This window comes from Somniosus microcephalus, chromosome 3 (assembly GCF_052327205.1).
Source record: "Somniosus microcephalus isolate GS21.2 chromosome 3, FLI_Smic_1.0, whole genome shotgun sequence".
NCBI lineage: Eukaryota > Metazoa > Chordata > Chondrichthyes > Squaliformes > Somniosidae > Somniosus > Somniosus microcephalus.
This window is the reverse complement of record NC_140989.1, coordinates 291354005-291374300: the sequence shown is the minus strand read 5'-3', so window position 1 is coordinate 291374300 and position 20296 is coordinate 291354005. Positions and strand designations below refer to the sequence as shown.

Sequence of the window (20296 nt, the reverse complement as noted above, 5' to 3'; positions counted from 1 at the left end):
GGGGAAGAGAGAGAGCGCGACTGGGGGGAAGAGAGAGAGCGCGACTGGGGGGAAGAGAGAGAGCGCGACTGGGGGGAAGAGAGAGAGCGCGACTGGGGGGAAGAGAGAGAGCGCGACTGGGGGGAAGAGAGAGAGCGCGACTGGGGGGAAGAGAGAGAGCGCGACTGGGGGGAAGAGAGAGAGCGCGACTGGGGGGAAGAGAGAGAGCGCGACTGGGGGGAAGAGAGAGAGCGCGACTGGGGGGGAAGAGAGAGAGCGCGACTGGGGGGAAGAGAGAGAGCGCGACTGGGGGGAAGAGAGAGAGCGCGACTGGGGGGAAGAGAGAGAGCGCGACTGGGGGGAAGAGAGAGAGCGCGACTGGGGGGAAGAGAGAGAGCGCGACTGGGGGGAAGAGAGAGAGCGCGACTGGGGGGAAGAGAGAGAGCGCGACTGGGGGGAAGAGAGAGAGCGCGACTGGGGGGAAGAGAGAGAGCGCGACTGGGGGGAAGAGAGAGAGCGCGACTGGGGGGAAGAGAGAGAGCGCGACTGGGGGGAAGAGAGAGAGCGCGACTGGGGGGAAGAGAGAGAGCGCGACTGGGGGGAAGAGAGAGAGCGCGACTGGGGGGAAGAGAGAGAGCGCGACTGGGGGGAAGAGAGAGAGCGCGACTGGGGGGAAGAGAGAGAGCGCGACTGGGGGGAAGAGAGAGAGCGCGACTGGGGGGAAGAGAGAGAGCGCGACTGGGGGGAAGAGAGAGAGCGCGACTGGGGGGAAGAGAGAGAGCGCGACTGGGGGGAAGAGAGAGAGCGCGACTGGGGGGAAGAGAGAGAGCGCGACTGGGGGGAAGAGAGAGAGCGCGACTGGGGGGAAGAGAGAGAGCGCGACTGGGGGGAAGAGAGAGAGCGCGACTGGGGGGAAGAGAGAGAGCGCGACTGGGGGGAAGAGAGAGAGCGCGACTGGGGGGAAGAGAGAGAGCGCGACTGGGGGGAAGAGAGAGAGCGCGACTGGGGGGAAGAGAGAGAGCGCGACTGGGGGGAAGAGAGAGAGCGCGACTGGGGGGAAGAGAGAGAGCGACTGGGGGGAAGAGAGAGAGCGACTGGGGGGAAGAGAGAGAGCGCGACTGGGGGGAAGAGAGAGAGCGACTGGGGGGGAAGAGAGAGAGCGACTGGGGGGAAGAGAGAGAGCGACTGGGGGGAAGAGAGAGAGCGACTGGGGGGAAGAGAGAGAGCGACTGGGGGGAAGAGAGAGAGCGACTGGGGGGGAAGAGAGAGAGCGACTGGGGGGGAAGAGAGAGAGCGACTGGGGGGGGAAGAGAGAGAGCGACTGGGGGGGAAGAGAGAGAGCGACTGGGGGGGAGAGAGAGAGCGACTGGGGGGAAGAGAGAGCGCGACTGGGGGGAAGAGAGAGCGAGTGGGGGGAAGAGAGAGAGCGACGGGGGAAGAGAGCGCGCGACTGGGGGGAGGGGGGGAAGGGGAGGGGGGAAGGGAGGGGAGGAGGGGGAAGGAGGGGGGGAGGGAGGGGGGAAGGGGGGAATTGGGGAAGGGGGAGAAGGGAGGCGGGGTGGAGGGGGGAGGAGGGGGGAGGGAGGGGAGATGGGGGGAGGAAGGGGGAGGAGGGGGAGAGGAAGGGGGGAGGAAGGGGAGGAGGGGGAGAGGAAGGGGGGAGGAGGAGAGGGGGAGTCCCTGAACCCCGCCCCCCGATGTCCCGCCCCCCGATCTCCCGACGTCCCGCCCCCCCGATCTCCCGTCCCCCGATCTCCCGATGTCCCGCCCCCCGATCTCCCGCCCCGCGATCTCCCGATGTCCCGCCCCCCGATGTCCCGAGCCCCGCCCTCCCGAGCATCGGCCTCCCGCTCTCCGGAGCCCCGCCCTCCCGAGCTGGCTTCAAGACCGCCGATTGCGGCTGTGAGAGACGGCTGGCGGGCCCGGTTGCTGGGGTAACCCTTCCCGCTCTCCAAGCCCCGCCCAAGATCCGCACTCCCGAGAGCCCTGCCCCCCCGCCCGAGCCGAGCGGGGAACAGAGAGAGACGCCGCGTCTCAGCTGCTCCTGCTGCGCGCGCACCCTGTGTATGTCCAGTGACCCTCGTGGCTGACGCCGTTGCCCCGGGTAACGTGACGACGGGGGACGGGAGCTTAGCAGAAACCGTGGGACAATTACCTAGCTCGGGCGTGGCTGGGCAGGAGAGGCCCAGGCTTTGAGGCCTAGGTTCTGAGGCCTTACAAAAATGGGGAAAGGTAGGAAAAAGAATCTTCAGGTTAGAGAAAATATTTACAAATGAATGAAGTTTTTTTTAAAACAATTTAATAAAAGCAATTTTTTTTTTGCTGGAAATGTAGGTTTGAAAAGAAAAACGCAGAAAGCGGGAAAAAGAATGGAATCAAGATGGTTGACACTCACCTCGGTTCAGAACGATAAGGCCCGCCCACACACGCACCGATTGGTCGACCGTCAGGTCACCAAAGCGTAGGATTGGTCAATTGACCCGTCACTCGACTGTAGGAGGGCCCGCCCGCACGCGCCAGGAACCCGGCGTACGATTGGTCGACCTCGATATCACTCTGTCGCTAATGAGCGGATAATGAGATGCTAATGAGCGGAATTTTGAACGTTTTTTGGATACCGCGGGCGCAATTTTTGTCCGGCCGAAACGTAAATACGCTTACGACCGTTTTGGAATCGTAAGCTTTCTTTTGATGTCACGCACGTGTAGGTACGCTCTATAACTTTCGAGTGCATAGCCGGACAGACACACACCGAAGGACAGACAGACAGATCCGTTTATATATATAGATTATCATTCTTTTCTATAATGAAGGGGAAAGAATTTTTGAAGTGTGTTCAGGAGAACTTTCTTGACCTTAAAACTAAAGGGATCAAGGGATATGGGGAGAAGGCAGGGACAGGGTACTGAGTTTGGATGATCAGCCATGATCTCATTGAATCGTGAAACAGGCTCGAGGGGCCGAATGGCCTGCTCCTGCTCCTATCTTCTATGTAAGTACGTTTCCAGCCCAATGAGGAACAAGGCATTGCTGGATCTGGTTCTGGGGAATGAGGTGGGTCAAGTAGAGCAAGTGTCAGTAGGGGAACATTTAGGGAACAGTGATCACAGTACCATAACATTTAGATTAGCTATGGAAAAGGAAAGAGAGCAATCTAGAGTAAAAATACTTCATTGGAAGAAGGCCAATTTCAGTGGGCTGAGAATGGATCTTGCCCAGGTAAATTTGAATCAAAGGCAAGCAAAACTGTAATCGAACAATGGGCTGCCTTTAAAGAGGAGATAGTTTGGGTACAGTCAAGGTACGTTCCCATGAGGGGGAAAGGTAGGACAACCAAAGCCAGAGCTCTCTGGATGACGAAAGAGATAGAGTAAGATGAAGCAGAAAAAGGGGGTGTATGACAGATGTCAGGTTGAGAATAATAGTGAGAAGCAGGCTGAATATAGAAAGTTTAGAGGGGAATTGAAAAAGGAAATAAGAGGGGGCAAAGGGAGAGTATGAGAATAGATTGGCAGCTAGCATAAAAGGGAATTCAAAAGTCTTCTATAGGCATATAAATAGTAAGTGGGTAGTGAGAGGAGGGGTGGGGTCAATTAGGGACCAAAATGGAGACCTACGCATGGAGGCAGAGAGCATGCTGCCAAAGTCATAGTGAAAGAGGAGGTAGTTGAAATACTGGATGGGATAAAAATTGATAAAGAGGTACTAGAAAGGCTGGCTGTACTTAAAGTAGATGAGTCACTAGGACCAGATGGGATACATCCTAGGACGCTGAGGGAAGTAAAGGTGGAAATTGTGGAAGTACTGGCCATAATCTTCTGATCCTCCTTAGATACGGGGCTGGTGCCAGAGGACTGGAGAATTGCAAATGTTACACCCTTGTTCAAAAAATGGTGTAAGGATAAACCCAGCAACGACAGGCCAGTCAGTTTAACCTCAGTAGTGGGGAAGCTTTTAGAAACGATAATCCGTGACAAAATTCACAGTCACTTGGACAAGTGTGGATTAATTAAGGAAAGCCAGCACGGATTTGTTAAAGGCAAATCGTGTTTAACTAACTTGATTGAGTTTTTGATGAGGTAACAGAGAGGGTTGATGAGGGCAATGCGGTTAATGTGGTGTACATGGACTTCCAAAAGGCGTTTGATAAAGTGCCACATAATAGGCTTGCCAGCAAAGTTGAAGCCCATGGTATAAAAGGGACAGTGGCAGCATGGATACGAAATTGGCTAAGTGACAGGAAACAGAGAGTAGTGGTTAACGGTTGTTTATCAGACTGGAGGAAGGTACACAGTGGGGTTCCCCAGGGGTCTGTACTAGGACCACTGCTTCCTCTTGATATATATTAATGACTTAGACTTGGGTGTACAGGGCACAATTTCAAAATGTGCAGATGATACAAAACTTGGAAGTATAGTGAACAGCGAGGAGGTTAGTGATAGACTTCAAGGGGACATAGACAGGGTGGTGGAATGGGCGGACACGTGGCAGATGAAATTTAATACAGAAAAGTACGAAGTGATACATTTTGGTAGGAAGAATGAGGAGAGGTCATATAAACTAAAGGGTACAATTCTAAAGTGGGTGCATGAACAGAGAGACCTGGGGGTATATGTGCACAAATCGTTGAAGGAATTTTAACAAGCAGAAAATTTACACTTAAATACTTAAAGGAAAGAAAATAAAGTTAGGAACCAGCTGATGGTGAAAGTGGTACTGGGGTCCTGACACGTGGAACACCTCGGGGTTATGGCCTTACAGTTTGAAATTGGCCAATGGCTGTTTGGTCCCATTCTCCTGGGCCCTCTCCCTCACAAGGATGTTAGGCTCATGTTCCACCCAATACTGCCAAATCCCAGCAACCCCCAATACTCCAAAATCTCTTTTCATGTCCTGCTGGAACTCAGGAACATGCTTCAGACTTCTTCCACTCCACATTCCTCAATCTTGTGACCTCCTCTCAGTGCTCATAAACCTCTCGACCACATTCCCAGTGCTCCCCAATCCCATAACCACTTCCATTGCTCCTACACTTTGAGAATTTCCTTCCCAGTGCCCCTGGGTTCCAGAATCCCTCTCCCAGCAATCCCCAATCCCAGGACCGGCCCCAGTGTTCCGAGATCCTCCCTCTTCAGTGTTCCTGGAACCTCGGTAGTCCCTTCCCAGTGTTCCCAGATCTGGGAGCCCACCTGAAAGTACTGCTGGGCACCGAGGCCCCTGTTCTACTATATAAAAGAAAAAGAAAGACTTCGATTCATATAGCTCATGACCTCGGGGCGTCCCAAAGCACTTTACAGCCAATTAATTACTTTTGAAGTGTAGTCACTGTTTTAATGTAGGAAACGGGGCAGCCAATTTGCGCACAGTAAGGTCCCACAAACAGCATACGCTAATGACCAGATCATCTGTTTTAGTGATGTTGGTTGAGCAATAAATATTGGCCAGGACACCGGATCTTTTAAGTCCACCTGAGAGGACAAACAGGGCCTCGGTTTAACGTCTCATCTGAAAGACGGCGCCTCTGACAGTGCAGCACTCCCCGAGTACTGCAGGTTCTTGGATGGGAACGGAAACTCCAGGCACCAAGACAGATCTGCCAGATTAAGTCTAAACAAAAATGCGTGGTTTTGGGGAAACTAGAGTATATCCCAAGTATGCATGATTAGTGTGCGAAATTACTTAAGACTGTTTAATGACCAATGCCTAGATTCACTAATTCTATGTGCTGAAACCAAAGCTATCAACAATTCTGTTTTCTATGACAGATTGTGCAGCTCTCATGTGCAAAGTGGCTATATGAATTCATGGAAGACCAAACTGAGGTCCCAGTTCATACAAGAACAGGTCTATCAAGAGTTAATGGGATATTTTCCTCTTTGGTGCTTGGGTGTTAAATAAGCCAAGAAAATTGGATGGTGTGAGTTTGTGCTCCCATAACTGAGCCTATCTTGTTTCTTTGACCATTTAAATTGACAGATGAAAAATCAGGCCTGTATGTGGCCCTCTCAATAGTGACTCTTCTCTCCAGCCCACCAAGGACTTGAGTGAGAACTGGTCGACACATTTCATGGCCAGATGGATGAGGGGCACCACAGCTGTTTTGGTCTGGAGTTCCATCAGAAGGGGATGTTCTTTGCCTTTTTATGGTATGGTCCAGTCTGAGGAACCTTCAGATGGTGAATACATTGATGGCCAATATAGACAATTTACTTTCAGCTGCAGCAATCAAGTGAGTGCATTTGGAGCAAGAATGGGACGACTTTTACTCTTTATATTACATAGTCCACAAAACATTTGGATGATTCTGTGCATCTTGATTTCAGAGCACTGAATAGATTCTTCTGCAAGGTAAACTTCTAGATGGTGGCAATGCTCAGATCATTCAGGAGACTGACTGGTCACAGTCAACTTCAACAATGCCTAATTTCAGATCACATTTTTATTAGGTTCAACGTCCATGGTCGGAACTACCAGTTCAAGGTGCTATATTTTTGATTTACAAGAAGTCTCATCTGGAGCCAAAGCAGCACATGCTGTTCGTGGGAACATTATTTCGTGCTGCTTTGGGATAGGCGTTCCTGTCCCTAGACTAGTTTCTTTCTTAGGAGACAGGTGTTTCTCTTTATAATGGGTCAAGCACAGCAGAGCACTACCTTTGTGTTTCTGAACTGATGGCACTCATTGTCTTTGTGATCCAGGATAGTAAACTGATCATGAAATCATTAATCACAGGCCACCTCTATCAGCTGGTGGAGAAAATGGTTCTCCAATAGGTATTGTCACAACTATCACAGCTTCCAATAGCTTCTCCTTCTGCCTAATGAAAAGCCCATAGCCATCAAAAGCATATTAAAAATCTGTAGCTGTTGTTTATGGGGGAACTCCGAAGGATGCAACCAAGTTAGCTGGCTTATCATGATCCCTTAGGCAATTGTGCATGTGTCTTTAAGGGCATGGACTCTAACCTACTCCTGCATTGACATGGAGGGGGGCTGATTCCTGAAAGAGGATGAAGCCAATCCTGCTTGCAGCAAGTGGGAAAATTCAGCCAAATGCTACAGGTAATCATGTCATGCTTTTTGGGGAGTGATAATGGCCATCTGGATAATGCTTTGAAACATTTCAAACAGTAGCCTGCATTAGTAGAGACTACCACTTTTGCTCCTTTTTATAAATTTAAATTTGGAAATAGTGAATAACAGAGGCAGATGAAGATTTCCCTTTTTACTGAAGATAAAGAAGAATATGAGAAGAATGAAGCTTTTTTTGGAGGATCAAACTAAGAAGACAATGACAATTAAAGTTTACCCTACTGCTGGGAAAAGCAAAGTGAAACAAAGGCCAGATAAATACTGCACTGGAGCAGACATGGTTAAAAAGGGCATCATGAACATCATGACCTCACAACATCAGAAGCCATCTTAAAAGGAGGTTGTCCCTTATGAGATTTTTTTCCTCCAAGCAAGAATATGGCCCAATGCCAGCTGATGCCTGCCCACTTCAGCAGTGTGCAGAGGATACTATCTGAACAGGGTGAAATAGTTTCAGTACAGATGCTGCTTGGCTTGAGACCTCTAATAATCCCAGTGAAGAAATAAACAACTGGAAAGAAACTATCATTCTTTGCATGTTCACACAAAACTTCCTTTTCTAACTAGCTTTCATACAATTAGAATATTATCACATTTGAAAATCAACTTTGGAAGGTAGTTTTTTCATATATGTCACTGTCCCTGGTAATACTACCTTGCATAACACTCCTGATATTATTAAACCTTTGACTGAGTGTGAGCCAAAGGAGATCTACTAGTTATATATTAAATTCAGGTTGCAGAGCTTGTGTTTATTTATTCTAAGTTTGTGCACTACCTGTTATTCCTGTAGGTGGTGCTGTGCCAGGTATTTTAAATGTTAAAGATGTCATATTGTGTGACACACAATAGCTGCTATTTTATACATCTTATGCTCGTGCAATGTTTTTTCACCCACCAATTTTTTTCAGTAATTGAAATATGTAAGAGTTTAACATAAAGATTTAAACAAAATGAAAAACTCAAAAAATTACAAATTTCACGACAACATGATTAAATTTATCAATTGAATTGTCTTTTGCATCTTTAATGCCTTCATGCAAGCTTTTACTTGATGGTCATGGCCTCTCCCAAAGCCTGGGCTTGGATTTGATATTTTTGCCCTGAGCTCGGTGAGCTGAATTTGGATTGTCCATCTGGGCATGTGGAGTGTACCGAATTTTGCAGGATGAATCAACACAGTTCAGTGAACTTGACGACTGAAATACTTTTCTTTAGCTCTTAACACCATATGTCCAAAAAAGGACACATTTCAAAAGCTTTACTAAGGTAATTTTTGTTTGAAAAAAGAGAAGTTACTTGTGCATTTTTCTGTGGGTGAAAAAAATAACAGTATTCTAATGAAGTGCCTGCTGTAACTTTTGTCTTGCGTTCTGTAAACTTACATAGAAACATAGAAGATAGGAGCAGGAGTAGGACATTCGGCCCCTCGAGCCTGCTCCGCCATTCAATGCGATCATGGCTGATCATCCAAATTCAGTACCCTGTCCCTGCTTTCTCCCCATATGCCTTGATCCCTTTAGCCTTAAGAAATATATCCAACTCCTTCTTGAATATATTTAATGAATTGGCCTCTACTGCCTTCTGTGGTAGAGAATTCCACAGGTTCACCACTCTCTGGGTGAAGAAATTCCTCCTCATTTCTGTCCTCAATGGCTTACCCCTTATCCTTAGACTGTGACCCCTGGTTCTGGACTCCCCGACCATCGGGAACATCCTTCCTGCATCTAGTCTGTCCAGTCCTGTTAGAATTTTATAAGTTTCAATGAGATCCCCTCTCATTCTTCTAAACTCCAGTGAGTATAAGCCCAATCGACCCAATCTCTCCTCATACGTCATTCCTGCCATCCCAGGTATCAGTCTGGTGAATCTACGCTGAACTCCCTCCATGGCAAGAACATCCTTCCTCAGATAAGGCGACCAAAACTGCACACAATACTCAAGATGTGGTCTCACCAAGGCCCTGTACAACTGCAGCAAGACATCCTTGTTCCTGTACTCAAACCCTCTCGCTACGAAGGCCAACATACCATTTGCCTTCTTAACCGCCTGCTTCACCTGCATGTTTACCTTCAGCGACTGGTGCACAAGGACACCCAGGTCTCGTTGCACTTCCCCTTCTCCCAATCTATTGCTATTCAGATAATAATCTGCCTTCCTGTTTTTGACACCAAAGTGGATAACCTCGCATTTATCCACGTTATATTGCATCTGCCATGCTTCTGCCCAATCACCCAACCTGTCCCAATCATCCTGGAGTTTCTCGGCATGCTCCTCACAGCACACATGCCCACCCAGCTTTGTGTCGTCTGCAAACTTGGAGATATTACATCTAGTTCCCTTGTCTAGATCATTAATATATATTGTGAATAGCTGGGGTCCAAGGACCGATCCCTGCGGCACCCCACTAGTCACTGCCTGCCACTCAGAAAAAGACCCGTTTATTCCAACTCTTTGCTTTCTGTCTGCCAACCAGTTCTCTATCCAAGTCAATACCTTGCCCCCAATCCCATGTGCCTTAACTTTACACGCTAATCTCTTATGTGGGACCTTATCGAAAGCCTTTTGAAAGTCCAAATACAGCACATCCACTGGTTCTCCCTTATCTATTTTACCAGTTACATCCTCAAAAAATTCCAGTAGATTAGTCAAGCACGATTTACCTTTTGTAAATCCATGTTGACTTTGTCTGATCCTGTCACTGTTTTCCAAGTGCTCTGCTATTACATCTTTTATAATGGACTCTAGCATTTTCCCCACTACCGATGTCAGGCTTACCGGTCTGTAATTCCTCGTTTTCTCTCTACCATGTTTTTTGAATAGTGGGGTAACATTAGCTACCCTCTAATCCATGGGTACTGTTCCAGATTCCATCGAATGTTGGAAGATGATCAGCAATGCATCTACTATTTCTAGGGCCACTTCCTTAAGTACCCTAGGATGTAGATTATCAGGCCCTGGGGATTTATCGGCCTTCAATCCCGTCAATTTCCCTAACACCATTTCCCTACAAATACTGATTTCTTTCAGTTCCTCCCTTTCATCAGACCCTATGTTCCCCGACATCTCTGGGAGGTTATTTGTGTCCTCCTTTGTGAAGACAGAACCAAAAAATGTATTTAATTGGTTAGCCATTTCTTTGTTCCCCATTATAAATTCCCTTGATTCTGACTGCAAGGGGCCTACGCTTGACTTCACCAATCTTTTTCTCTTCACATATCTATAAAAGCTTTTACAGTCAGTTTTTATGTTCCCTGCAAGCTTACTCTCATATTCTATTTTCCCCTTCTTAATTAATCCCTTTGTCCTCCTTTGTTGAATCCTAAACTGCTCCCAATCCTCAGGTTTACTGCTTTTTCTGGCCAATTTATATGTCCTCTCCTTGGATCTTATGCTATCCCTAATTTCCCTTGTTAGCCACGGTTGAGTCACCTTTTTTGTTTTATTTTTATGCCAAACTGGGATGAACAAATTCCGTAGTTCATCCATGCAGTCTTTGAAAGTTTGCCATTGCCTATCCACCGTCAACCCTTTGAGTGACATTCCCCAATCAATCCTACCCAACTCGCACCTCAGACCATCGTAGTTTCCTTTATTTAAATTCAGGACCCTAGTCTCTGAGTCAACTACTTCACTCTCCATCTTAATGAAGAATTCTATCATATTATGATCGCTCTGACCCAAGGGGCCTCGTACAACAAGATTGCTAATTAATCCTTTCTCATTACATAATACCCAGTCTAAGATGGCCTGATCTCTAGTTGGTTCCTCGACATATTGGTCCAGGAAACCATCCCATAAACACTCCAGGAATTCCTCCTCCACAGTATTGTTACTAATTTGGTTAGCCCAATCTATATGTAGATTAAAGTCGCCCATGATGACTGCTGTGCCCTTATTGCACGCTTCTCTAATTTCCCTTTTAATGCCATCCCCAACCTCCGCATTACTGTTTGGAGGTCTATATACCACTCCCACTAATGTTTTCTGCCCCTTGGTATTTCTCAGTTCTACTCATACAGATTCCACATAATCAGAGCTAATATCCTTCCTTACAATTGTGTTAATCCCCTCTTTAACCAGCAATGCTACCCCACCTCCCTTTCCTTTTTGCCTATCTTTCCTGAATATTGAATGGGATATTGACATTTTCTAACTGTCAGCAAAACACAGGTAATTTAGTTGGCTTCAATACTCAATCGATTTTTTAAAAATTTAAGTATTGAAAATGAAGAAAAATTCACTTCCCCAAAGCTTAATACACTTTTTAAAGTCTCCTTTCCGTGTCATACCAGTCAATACCACCCATCTTCTCACCTGACAGAGACAGGAGCAAAAAGATTAAAGCAAAGAGAAGCAGCAGAGAGGAGAGACAGAAGCAGAAGAGTAAAAAGAGACTGGGAGAAAAAGCAACGCAAAGACATCAGAGGCCACATTATCAGACTTACCGTGTACAATGCTATAGGAGATCGACTAGTTATTACTGAAAATTAAGAATATGTTTCACCATTTAGAAAAGTACTTTCCAAAACAACAAACATGAAATATGATCTTCTCTGCTAAAGAATATATATATTATTGATTTACATCAAAGAGACTGATTCCTCCCCTGCCAACTCATGTTCTCCCTGCTTCTCCTAAAGGCAGTGACTGATTTTGTTTAAACGGAGAAACCTAGAAGGACCAAAGCCCAAATTTGAGGTAAAATTGCACAGGGGCTGCCAGCATTTATACAAACAGAGTGACTGCTGCCAATGATCCAGAAGCTACCGGAAGCTGCGCAGAAGCATTCTGCACATAAATGTTAAATACCAATTCAACGCATAAATAAGAACATAAGAATTAGGAGCAGGGGTAGGCCATTCGGCCCTTCAAGCCTACTCCACCATTCAATAAGATCATGGCTGATCATCGACCTCAACTCCACTTTCCTGCCCAATCCCCATATCCCATGATTCCCCTAGAGTCCAAAAATCTATCGATCTGAGCCTTGAATATACTCAACGACTCAGCATCCACACCCATTTCGGGTAGAGAATTCCAAAACATTCCCAACCCCGAGGGAAGAAATTCCTCCTCATCTCAGTCTTAAATGGCCAACCCCTTATCCTGAGACTATGACCCCTGGTTCTGGGCTCTTCAGCCAGGGGAAAACAACCTCTCCGCAACTACCCTGTCAATCCCCCTCAGAATCTTATCCGTTTCAATGAGATCACCTCTCATTCTTCTAAACTCCAGAGAGTATAGGCTCAATCTACTCAATCTCTCCTCATAGGACAACCCTCTCATCTCAGGGATCAATCTAGTGAACCTTTGTTGCACTGCCCCTAAGGCATGTATGGTTCTCAGATAAGGAGACCAAAACTCTGCACAGTACTCCAGGTGTGGTCTCACCAAAGCCCTGTACAATTGTAGTAAGACTTCCTTACTCTTGTACTCTAACCCCCTTGCAATAAAGGCCAACATACCATTTGCCTTCCTTATTGCTTGCTGTACCTGCATGCTAACTGTGTTTCTTGTACGAGGACACCTAAATCTCTCTGAACACCAACATTTAATAGTTTCTCACCATTTAAAAATATTCTGTTTTTCTATTCTTCCTACCAAAGTGAATAACCTCACATTTCCCCACATTATACTCCATCTGCCAAATGTTAAATACCAAATGTTAAATACCAAATGTTAAATACCAATTCAACATAAGCCGATAGAAACACCAATTCAACTTTTAATCTTTATTTTCTGTTCGGCTCAGTTTGGTAGCAGCAATCACTTTTCCCTGACACGGCTCAATTCAGCAGCGGCAATGTCTTTTCCCCATCCCTTCCCCGCCTTTCTATCTTGGCTCAATTCGGCAGCGCATAAATGTTAATTCCACTCTTAGTTTTTATTTTCTTCTCCTGACACAGCTCTGTTCGGCAGCAGCGATTTCTTTTCCCCCACCCCCTCCCCTCCTTTCTCTCACCAATCTGTGGGAAGTCTAGCGAGAACAACCAAAAAAAGTACTGGAACTGCGCATGCGTAACTACTTTATATCGTTGGCAGCAGTGGCGTTCTTATACAAATGTTCACTGCAAAGGCTAATTATTTCACACACACTTATTCACTTCCTAGCAGGAATCAATGGGTAGGGATCAGGAGTAGCAGCTCTGGCTAATTTTCTCCCCTCTCTCGCCGAGAAATGCCAAACTAATTGTAACGAGGCCACCGCTGCCCTGGTTGAGGTCAGCTAATTTGGCACTGTGCAAGGAACAAGCCTGGGATCTTGGGGTCTGTATAGCTCAGTATCATATCATGCTGGATTCACCCACAGACCAACTTTTGACATTTTCAATAAAACCCACGTTGAACAAAACACAGCCTTACCTTTTACTATAGACCACACTCTTGCGTAAATTAGATTCAAAAACATGTTGGTGAATTGGCTGAAGATTTCCATTTAAAACAGGATATGATTGCATAAGATAAGTTCTTACCAAACTGTTGAATATTAAACAGTGAGGTAAGCGAAGTACATTCTTCCATGGAATTGTCTTCCCAAAAATTTGTTTCTTGAGACAGCTGTGGTCTGTCCATAATGTTCTCACAGCAGGAGCACAATTGGGCTGTTTTCTTTTGTAGCTGGTGCATATTTTCTGCCGTCTCTCCAGATATTCTTGGACTACGAAGCTGGAGTTTAGCCTGGATCCTGAACCCAGTCGACCAACAACCCATTTGGAACTATTAACAAGTAGAAAAGTCTTAATAAACTATACTTATATTTTTCAAATCATTAGTAAAAAATAATACTGTTCAAGAAACTAATATGGTAAATCATTAGATTTATAAACATACAAAATCTGTTACATGCAATGTTTCTAATGCAGTGCTTGTCTTTTTATGCGGACTGCAGTGGGGAAAGACATCGCTGGCAGTTTCACTGAATGGTGTAAGGAAGATAGAAACTAACATGAAAGACCACATCCATAAAGAAGCGGTCAAGATAAGCTGACCTTTGAAAGCTAAACAAAAGCAATTAAATGCAGACAGGGTGTCTAGAATTTCAGCTGCCCGTAAGAACTTTATCATCTAGGTCGCATTCCAAGGTATCTTTTAATCAGCATTCAGCAGTTTGAGTGAGTAATTGAGGAGGCAGCTTTACATTAAGATTAGTAACCAATCAGTGAAGATGCATGCGGGCCAAGATCCAATCAGGTGGCAGGAATGAATTGTGCATGAGCTGGACATGTGTATTGTAATGTATAAAAATGTAGTGTTTGCTGTAACAATTTGGAGAAGTCTGGCTAAAACAGAGCAGACTGTCTCCCCACTGGTGTAATAAAGACAACTTGACTATCGATCTAAAACCTTGTGTCGAGTGTTGGTTTAAAATACTTCACATCACGGACTTTTGATTTTTGTGTTTTCTTTTGTTTCATTGCGAGTTATGCCACTGTCTAGCCTTGTTGCCTCTGCTGCTGAGAGAATAATCCTTGTCTCATCACTCAGTGAGAGACTGGAAGATTCTAGATAGTAAGCAGTCAGTACAGAATAAACAATAAATACTCAAAATTACTTTTCACCATTAGAAAAGTACTTTCCAAAATAACAAACATGAAATAAGACCTTCTCTGCTAAAGTATCCAATTGATTGTTGCCAATACCTGCCACTAGTATTCTTCCTTTTGCTATTTCTTCCAGTGCTCTAATGCTTAGCCTTGAAAAAAAATTGACTTAAAGGTATTAATTCCTCAGGGATCATCTAGTATATGTTCTGATAGAAAAGCTGCTGGTTTATGGGAAGTTTAGACTGGGGTTATTGCTTCACAGTCAGGATCCACAATCCACATTGTAAATGATTAGCTACTGGATGCACAAATTAACTATTAAAATTAAAAGCAATCGGGGATTGCAAGATTCTTTCATCAGAGTCTGCCATTATATCCAGCCCAGGCTGATGGGATAAAAGGCACCTCTCGGCTTTTAAAAAAAAATTCGCTTATGGGATCTGGGCATCGCTGGCAAGGCCAGCATTTATTGCCCATCCCTAGTTGCCCATGAGAAGGTGGCGGTGAGCCACCTTCTTGAACCGCTGCAGTCCGTGTTGTGAAGGTACTCCCACAATGCTGTTAGGTACTTGCTTGGCCATTTCAGAGGGCAGTTAAGAGTCAACATATAGGCCAGACCAGGTAAGGACAGCAGATTTCCTTCCCTAAAGGACATTAGTGAACCAGATAGGTTTTTACAACAATTCGGTAGTTTCACGGTCACCATTACTGACACTAGCTTTTTATTCCAGATTTATTGAATTAACTGAATTCAAATTTCAGGCATCAATTTCTTCCCTCTCCCACTGCACAATGACATTAAATATTCCACACATTGTTTCTATCAGATTATTTTAGTTCCGTTATTTAAAATGTTGCAGATTTTGGTCACGCGCCAAATCTGAGCCGTCTTTTGTCTCCACTGTCCTATTAGCATCTCGTCTGGTTTTGAATACCTCTTAATGTCTCTTTTACTTGTTTTGTTCGATCGCAGCCCTGACTTCGATCTATTTTATTTCCTTTCCAGTTTTGAAAAAGGGTTTCGACCTGAAACGTCAACTCTAATTTCTCTCCACGGATGTTGCCTGGCCTGCTGAATTTTTCCAGCATTTTCTGTTGTTATTTCTGTTCCATCTATACTTGTTCCTGCATACTCCAACTTTTAATTTCTCAATTTTAAATCTGTTCCGAACTCACTGAGATTTTCCACATAAGGTGTGAAACACCCTCTGTCTCAGAAGGTTTCAGAAACCTCTTCTCGGTGGGAGAATTTAGAGCTTGCCTTATTCATTAAAAAAAACACGATGCACCGTACTAATCTGAGGTAAAGTAAATCCTCTCACCGCGCCATCGGCTTCTCCCACGCATTTTAAAGGTTCCGCCCTCCAGCCAGTCACTATTGGCTGAAACACGGTCAGGTGACTCGATCCCGCAGAGTGCAGTGCAGCCCAAGCTATCGATGGGGCCTTTTCTGCACCACACTGCATTGTGGGAAGGTGGGGCCGCCATTGTCACCTTCATTCAACCGGCTCCTGGAATCCATTCCTGAGCTCAAACTGAGCGGGAACGGGCCGAGAATCTCCCCCCAGGGTTTTTGTACATTCACGTTTAAAGAAACAAAGGCCGCGATTTTGCTGGCGCACAGAGTGCAGGTTCAGAGGCGTGTCCGGTCAAAATCGAAATGATTGACAGCGGGTTGGGAACCCGCTCCGAACCCGCCTCCATGTAAGTTTCCAAATTGTCGGGTCTGCGATTTCAAAACAGACCCGTCACCAAGCGACAGGGGAGGCATTTAAGATAGTTAAGTGCTTGTTAACTACAATTTTGCCAGCCTATTTCTATTTTCCCACTTTTTAACGGGGTTCACATCGTTCAGAGATCACGTCAGGTAAGTAGGTCGGGTTCTCTGTCTCTCCATTACTGTGAATAGGTGACAGCTGCAAAAGTGGTATAAAAGCTACCATTTCACAGCTGTTCACTTTCCAATGTCAGAAGCTTGAGCCTTCAGGACTTGGCAGACACTTTTGAGCTGTATGCAGTTTGGAAGCGTTTGGAGTAAACTCTCTATCCACTGTCACCTCCTTGGAGCAAGCTCTCTCACCATTGACAGATCGCTTCTGTCATCTAAACTTCAGCTGCCATCTATTCCAGCAGCATCGGTGTGCTTGAAAAAATCTCACCTTGGTCCTCTTAATCCCTCCACGATCAGCCCCAGCACCAACATCACCAGGCACACCAACATCACCAACCTTCTCCGCAATCACCTGATGCTGCACAGGACACAGGGCATCAGCACCCAACAACATTGCTGCCCGGGAGGCCAGCAATGGCATCACCATGGCCAGATTTACTTCACTTGATGCTGTACACCCTGTACACCATGATACGCCAGGTTAACACCACCCCACACCAGCACCATAAAGCATCTCTACAATGTCCAAGCCATTCCTCTCACACTCATCACAATTGGTGGGGGGGGAGAAAGTTATGTCTCAGCATTCACTGGAACTCACTAAGACACTTCCAAAGGTGTGTGCAGATCTGTCCAATAAGATAAAGTGTTGAAAATATAGATTTCCATGTCTGACAACACATTACCAGAAACTTCACATGAACATTGGCTAAACCACCCAAGTGCCTACCCTTGTGTGTTGTTAGTTTGTATGCTTGTAGTAGGTTGAGGGTGAGTGTGAGGGGTGGCTAGTGAGATGGGGAAGTGATAATGTAGATAAAGAGGGATGGGTGCAGGTTCAAAGTAAATTGGTGTGTGCAAAGATGTGCAGGAGTAGGGGGGTAGGGAAGGCAGAGTGATGGGAATGTGATGAGTGGCACAGCAGGATGAAGTTGCGTGTGGCTTGGCAGTAACGTTTCGTGATCTGCTCAGATCATTGAAAGGTTTGCACCACTGCAGCCTGGTCCTCCTGACGACATCCCTGCTTGTGTCCTCCTGTGCAATGTGCAACCAGGCTGCGTTGATCTCCTGGAGAGGTCTCTTCTGCCCATGGGAAGGGAAGAGAACCTCCCTGCGGGTTGTGACTGGGTCATGGGAGAGCCTGGGTGCAGCCGTGCACCTCTGTGCAGTGCTGGTCAGTGTTTGCAGCACCTCAATGCTGTAGAATACTGACAGCAGAACTATCAAGATCAATATGGACATGGTCCCTTTAAGGAAACCGGCTAATGATGCGTCATCAAATGACGTCATCAGACCCACTTCCTATTAATTGGCCGGGAACCTCGCCGGGTGGGCTTAACAAGCCCAATCAACAACAAAAATCGCTTGGGGAGTGCAGGCTGCAGTAGGTTGGGACAGCGACATCGACCCGGCCGGCGAAATCGCGGCCAAAGAGTTTATACGGGGACGAGTTTTCTGAACCAGGGACTCTTCCGGGAACATTTTTTGCCCAGGGACACATTACCTAATCCGAGGACATTTTTTGCCCAGGGACACGGTACCTAATTCGGGGACTGTCCCCAGAAAACGAGGCAATTAGCAAAAGAACTCGAGCCGACATGAGAAACAACTTTTTTTACACAGCGAGTTGTTGTGATCTGGAATGTACTGCCTGAAAGGGTGGTGGAAGCAGATTCAATAGTAGCATTCAAAAGAGAATTGGATAAATATTTGAAGGGGAAAAAGGCTATGGGGAATGAACAGGGGAGGGAGACTAATTTCTATCAAAGAGCTGGAACAGGCACGATGGGCTGAATGGCCTCCTTCTGTGCTGTATCATTCTATGATCACTCAGTAAATTTGTACCGTATAGCTATAATTATATAATGTTAACAGTGCTGCTTCAAAAATACATAGATGACAAGTGGAGGAGAAAAAAACTTAAACTTCGAGAACAAAATAAGGAATTTATAAGCAAAAAAAAACACCCCAAACTGACAGACAATTCAAATGTTTTGTTCGTTCACTTGGCACAAAACAGACTAACAGCCAGTTGGGAGAGACGATGATGAAAAAGTGACACTGACTGACTGTAAAAGCTAATTTAAACACAGGGAAGTTTCAAACTGAAATAAAATTAAACCAAGTTATGTTTGTGTGTATGTGTGGGTGTGATTGACGAATATTTTAAAATCAAATCGTATGCAGCGAGGAGTTTGCAATCCGCCAGGCCGCTCTGTTGTGCCTCAGCTCAGTCTCCGTGGCGCTGTTAGCCCGGGCTGTGTCCTCTGTGGCCTGGCGGAGGCCCAGCCGCAGGGCGAAGGCTGGAGCCCGGGCCCTCCCCACACCCCTCACCCCGGCACCCGGCCAGTCAGCGCGGGGTTCGGCGCCAGTCCGCCCGCGCCACACTTACGCTGCGAATTCGCGGTACATTTCGCCCAATCTCCGGCAGATTTCCGCCGCACTGCGAGGACGTTTACCCGGAACAGCGGGCGTGTGGAGCCGGAAGTGGGGTCCGGGGTTCAGTTCAGAGCTCAAGAGCTTTCACTGACTCTTCCTCTTTAGATAATAATGTCAATGCCTCTACTCGCAGCTCCATTATAAACCAATTGATACAATAACGTTGTTTTAAGGCTGTTGAAAACACTCAGCTGGTCTGTCAGCATCTGTGTAGAGAACAGACAAAAACAAAGACTTGTATTTATATAGCGCCTTTCACGACCACCAGATGTCTCAAAGCGCTTTACAGCCAATGAAGTACTTTTTGAAGCGGAGTCACTGTTGTAATGTGGGAAACGGAGCAGCCAATTTGCGCACAGCAAGCTCCCACAAACAGCAATGTGATAATGACCAGATAATCTGTTTTTGTTATGTTGGTTGAGGGATAGATATTGGCCAGGACACTGGAGATAACTCCCCTGCTAGGGGGACTAATTTGGATAAGGCCCAAAAACGGCCGCGGGGATCGCGATGTGCCATCTGCCATTGAAAGTACTGCAGGAAACACGCAAAATTCATGCTGCAGCACTGCTGGTTGGCTCAGCGCTCAACAGGGGGCCCAATATCGTGGGAAGTCTGCTCTGTATTTAAAGGTTGCCTGCAGAGTGAAAGGCTGCCTGCACTTCTTAAAGGGGTGGTGCTTTGTGAGAGAAGTACCTCATTCTGATTGGAGCTGGAGGTTAGCAATGTCTCAACAGGGCAGAGAAAGGGCACCTCGGTTCTCCGATGCTGCACTGGAGGCCTTGGTCCTGGGGGTCTAGAAGAGGAGACAGGTCCTCTACCCGCAGGGGGCCAGGAGGCCTTCCAGACTCAGTGTTCGAAGGCAGTGGGAGAAGATCACTAAAGCCGTCAGTGCCACCAGTCATTCTCCCAGGACATAGATGCAGTGCCAGAAGAAGTTTAATGACCTCACACGAGTGGTAAAGGTGAGTGAAGGTATCTTCAATTGTCATATCCCACCAACTGCAACACAAGCCTCACACACTGCTCAATGCACCACACCCCCATCACTCACCTAGCAACAATCTCTAGCAACCACCACTCATAGCTCACAATCATAACTTCATCTTAGCCTGACACACTTGCCACTGCTGCACATCTCACACCTTGCACACAATGGCAGCTATTCAACCATGACAGGCACATCACCCAAACACATTGCACCACACTCACTGACTGACACATTTCCCTTTCTCTTGCAGGCCAAGGTGGCTCACAACCAGCACGCGCAGGAGCAAACGGGCAGGGGGCAGGCACTACTGCGAAGCCTGACCCAGCTGGAGGAAACAGTGCTGGAGATAATTGAAGGG

General features: G+C 46.4%; 1 protein-coding gene across 1 annotated transcript in view; it reads right to left on the bottom strand.

Annotated features, from left to right (window-relative positions):
• Nucleotides 1–19089, bottom strand: part of LOC147122057 (uncharacterized) — a 106212-nt gene extending 87123 nt beyond the window's left edge. Inside the window, exons 1-2 of the mRNA XM_085982764.1 lie at nucleotides 18901–19089; nucleotides 13437–13790 (exon numbers count right to left, since the gene is read on the bottom strand). Coding sequence (XP_085838890.1) covers nucleotides 13437–13790; nucleotides 18901–18920 — 374 coding nt within the window. The 5' untranslated portion in view covers nucleotides 18921–19089. The remainder of the gene's footprint in view (nucleotides 1–13436; nucleotides 13791–18900) is intronic.
• Between the last annotated feature and the right edge of the window lie 1207 nt (nucleotides 19090–20296).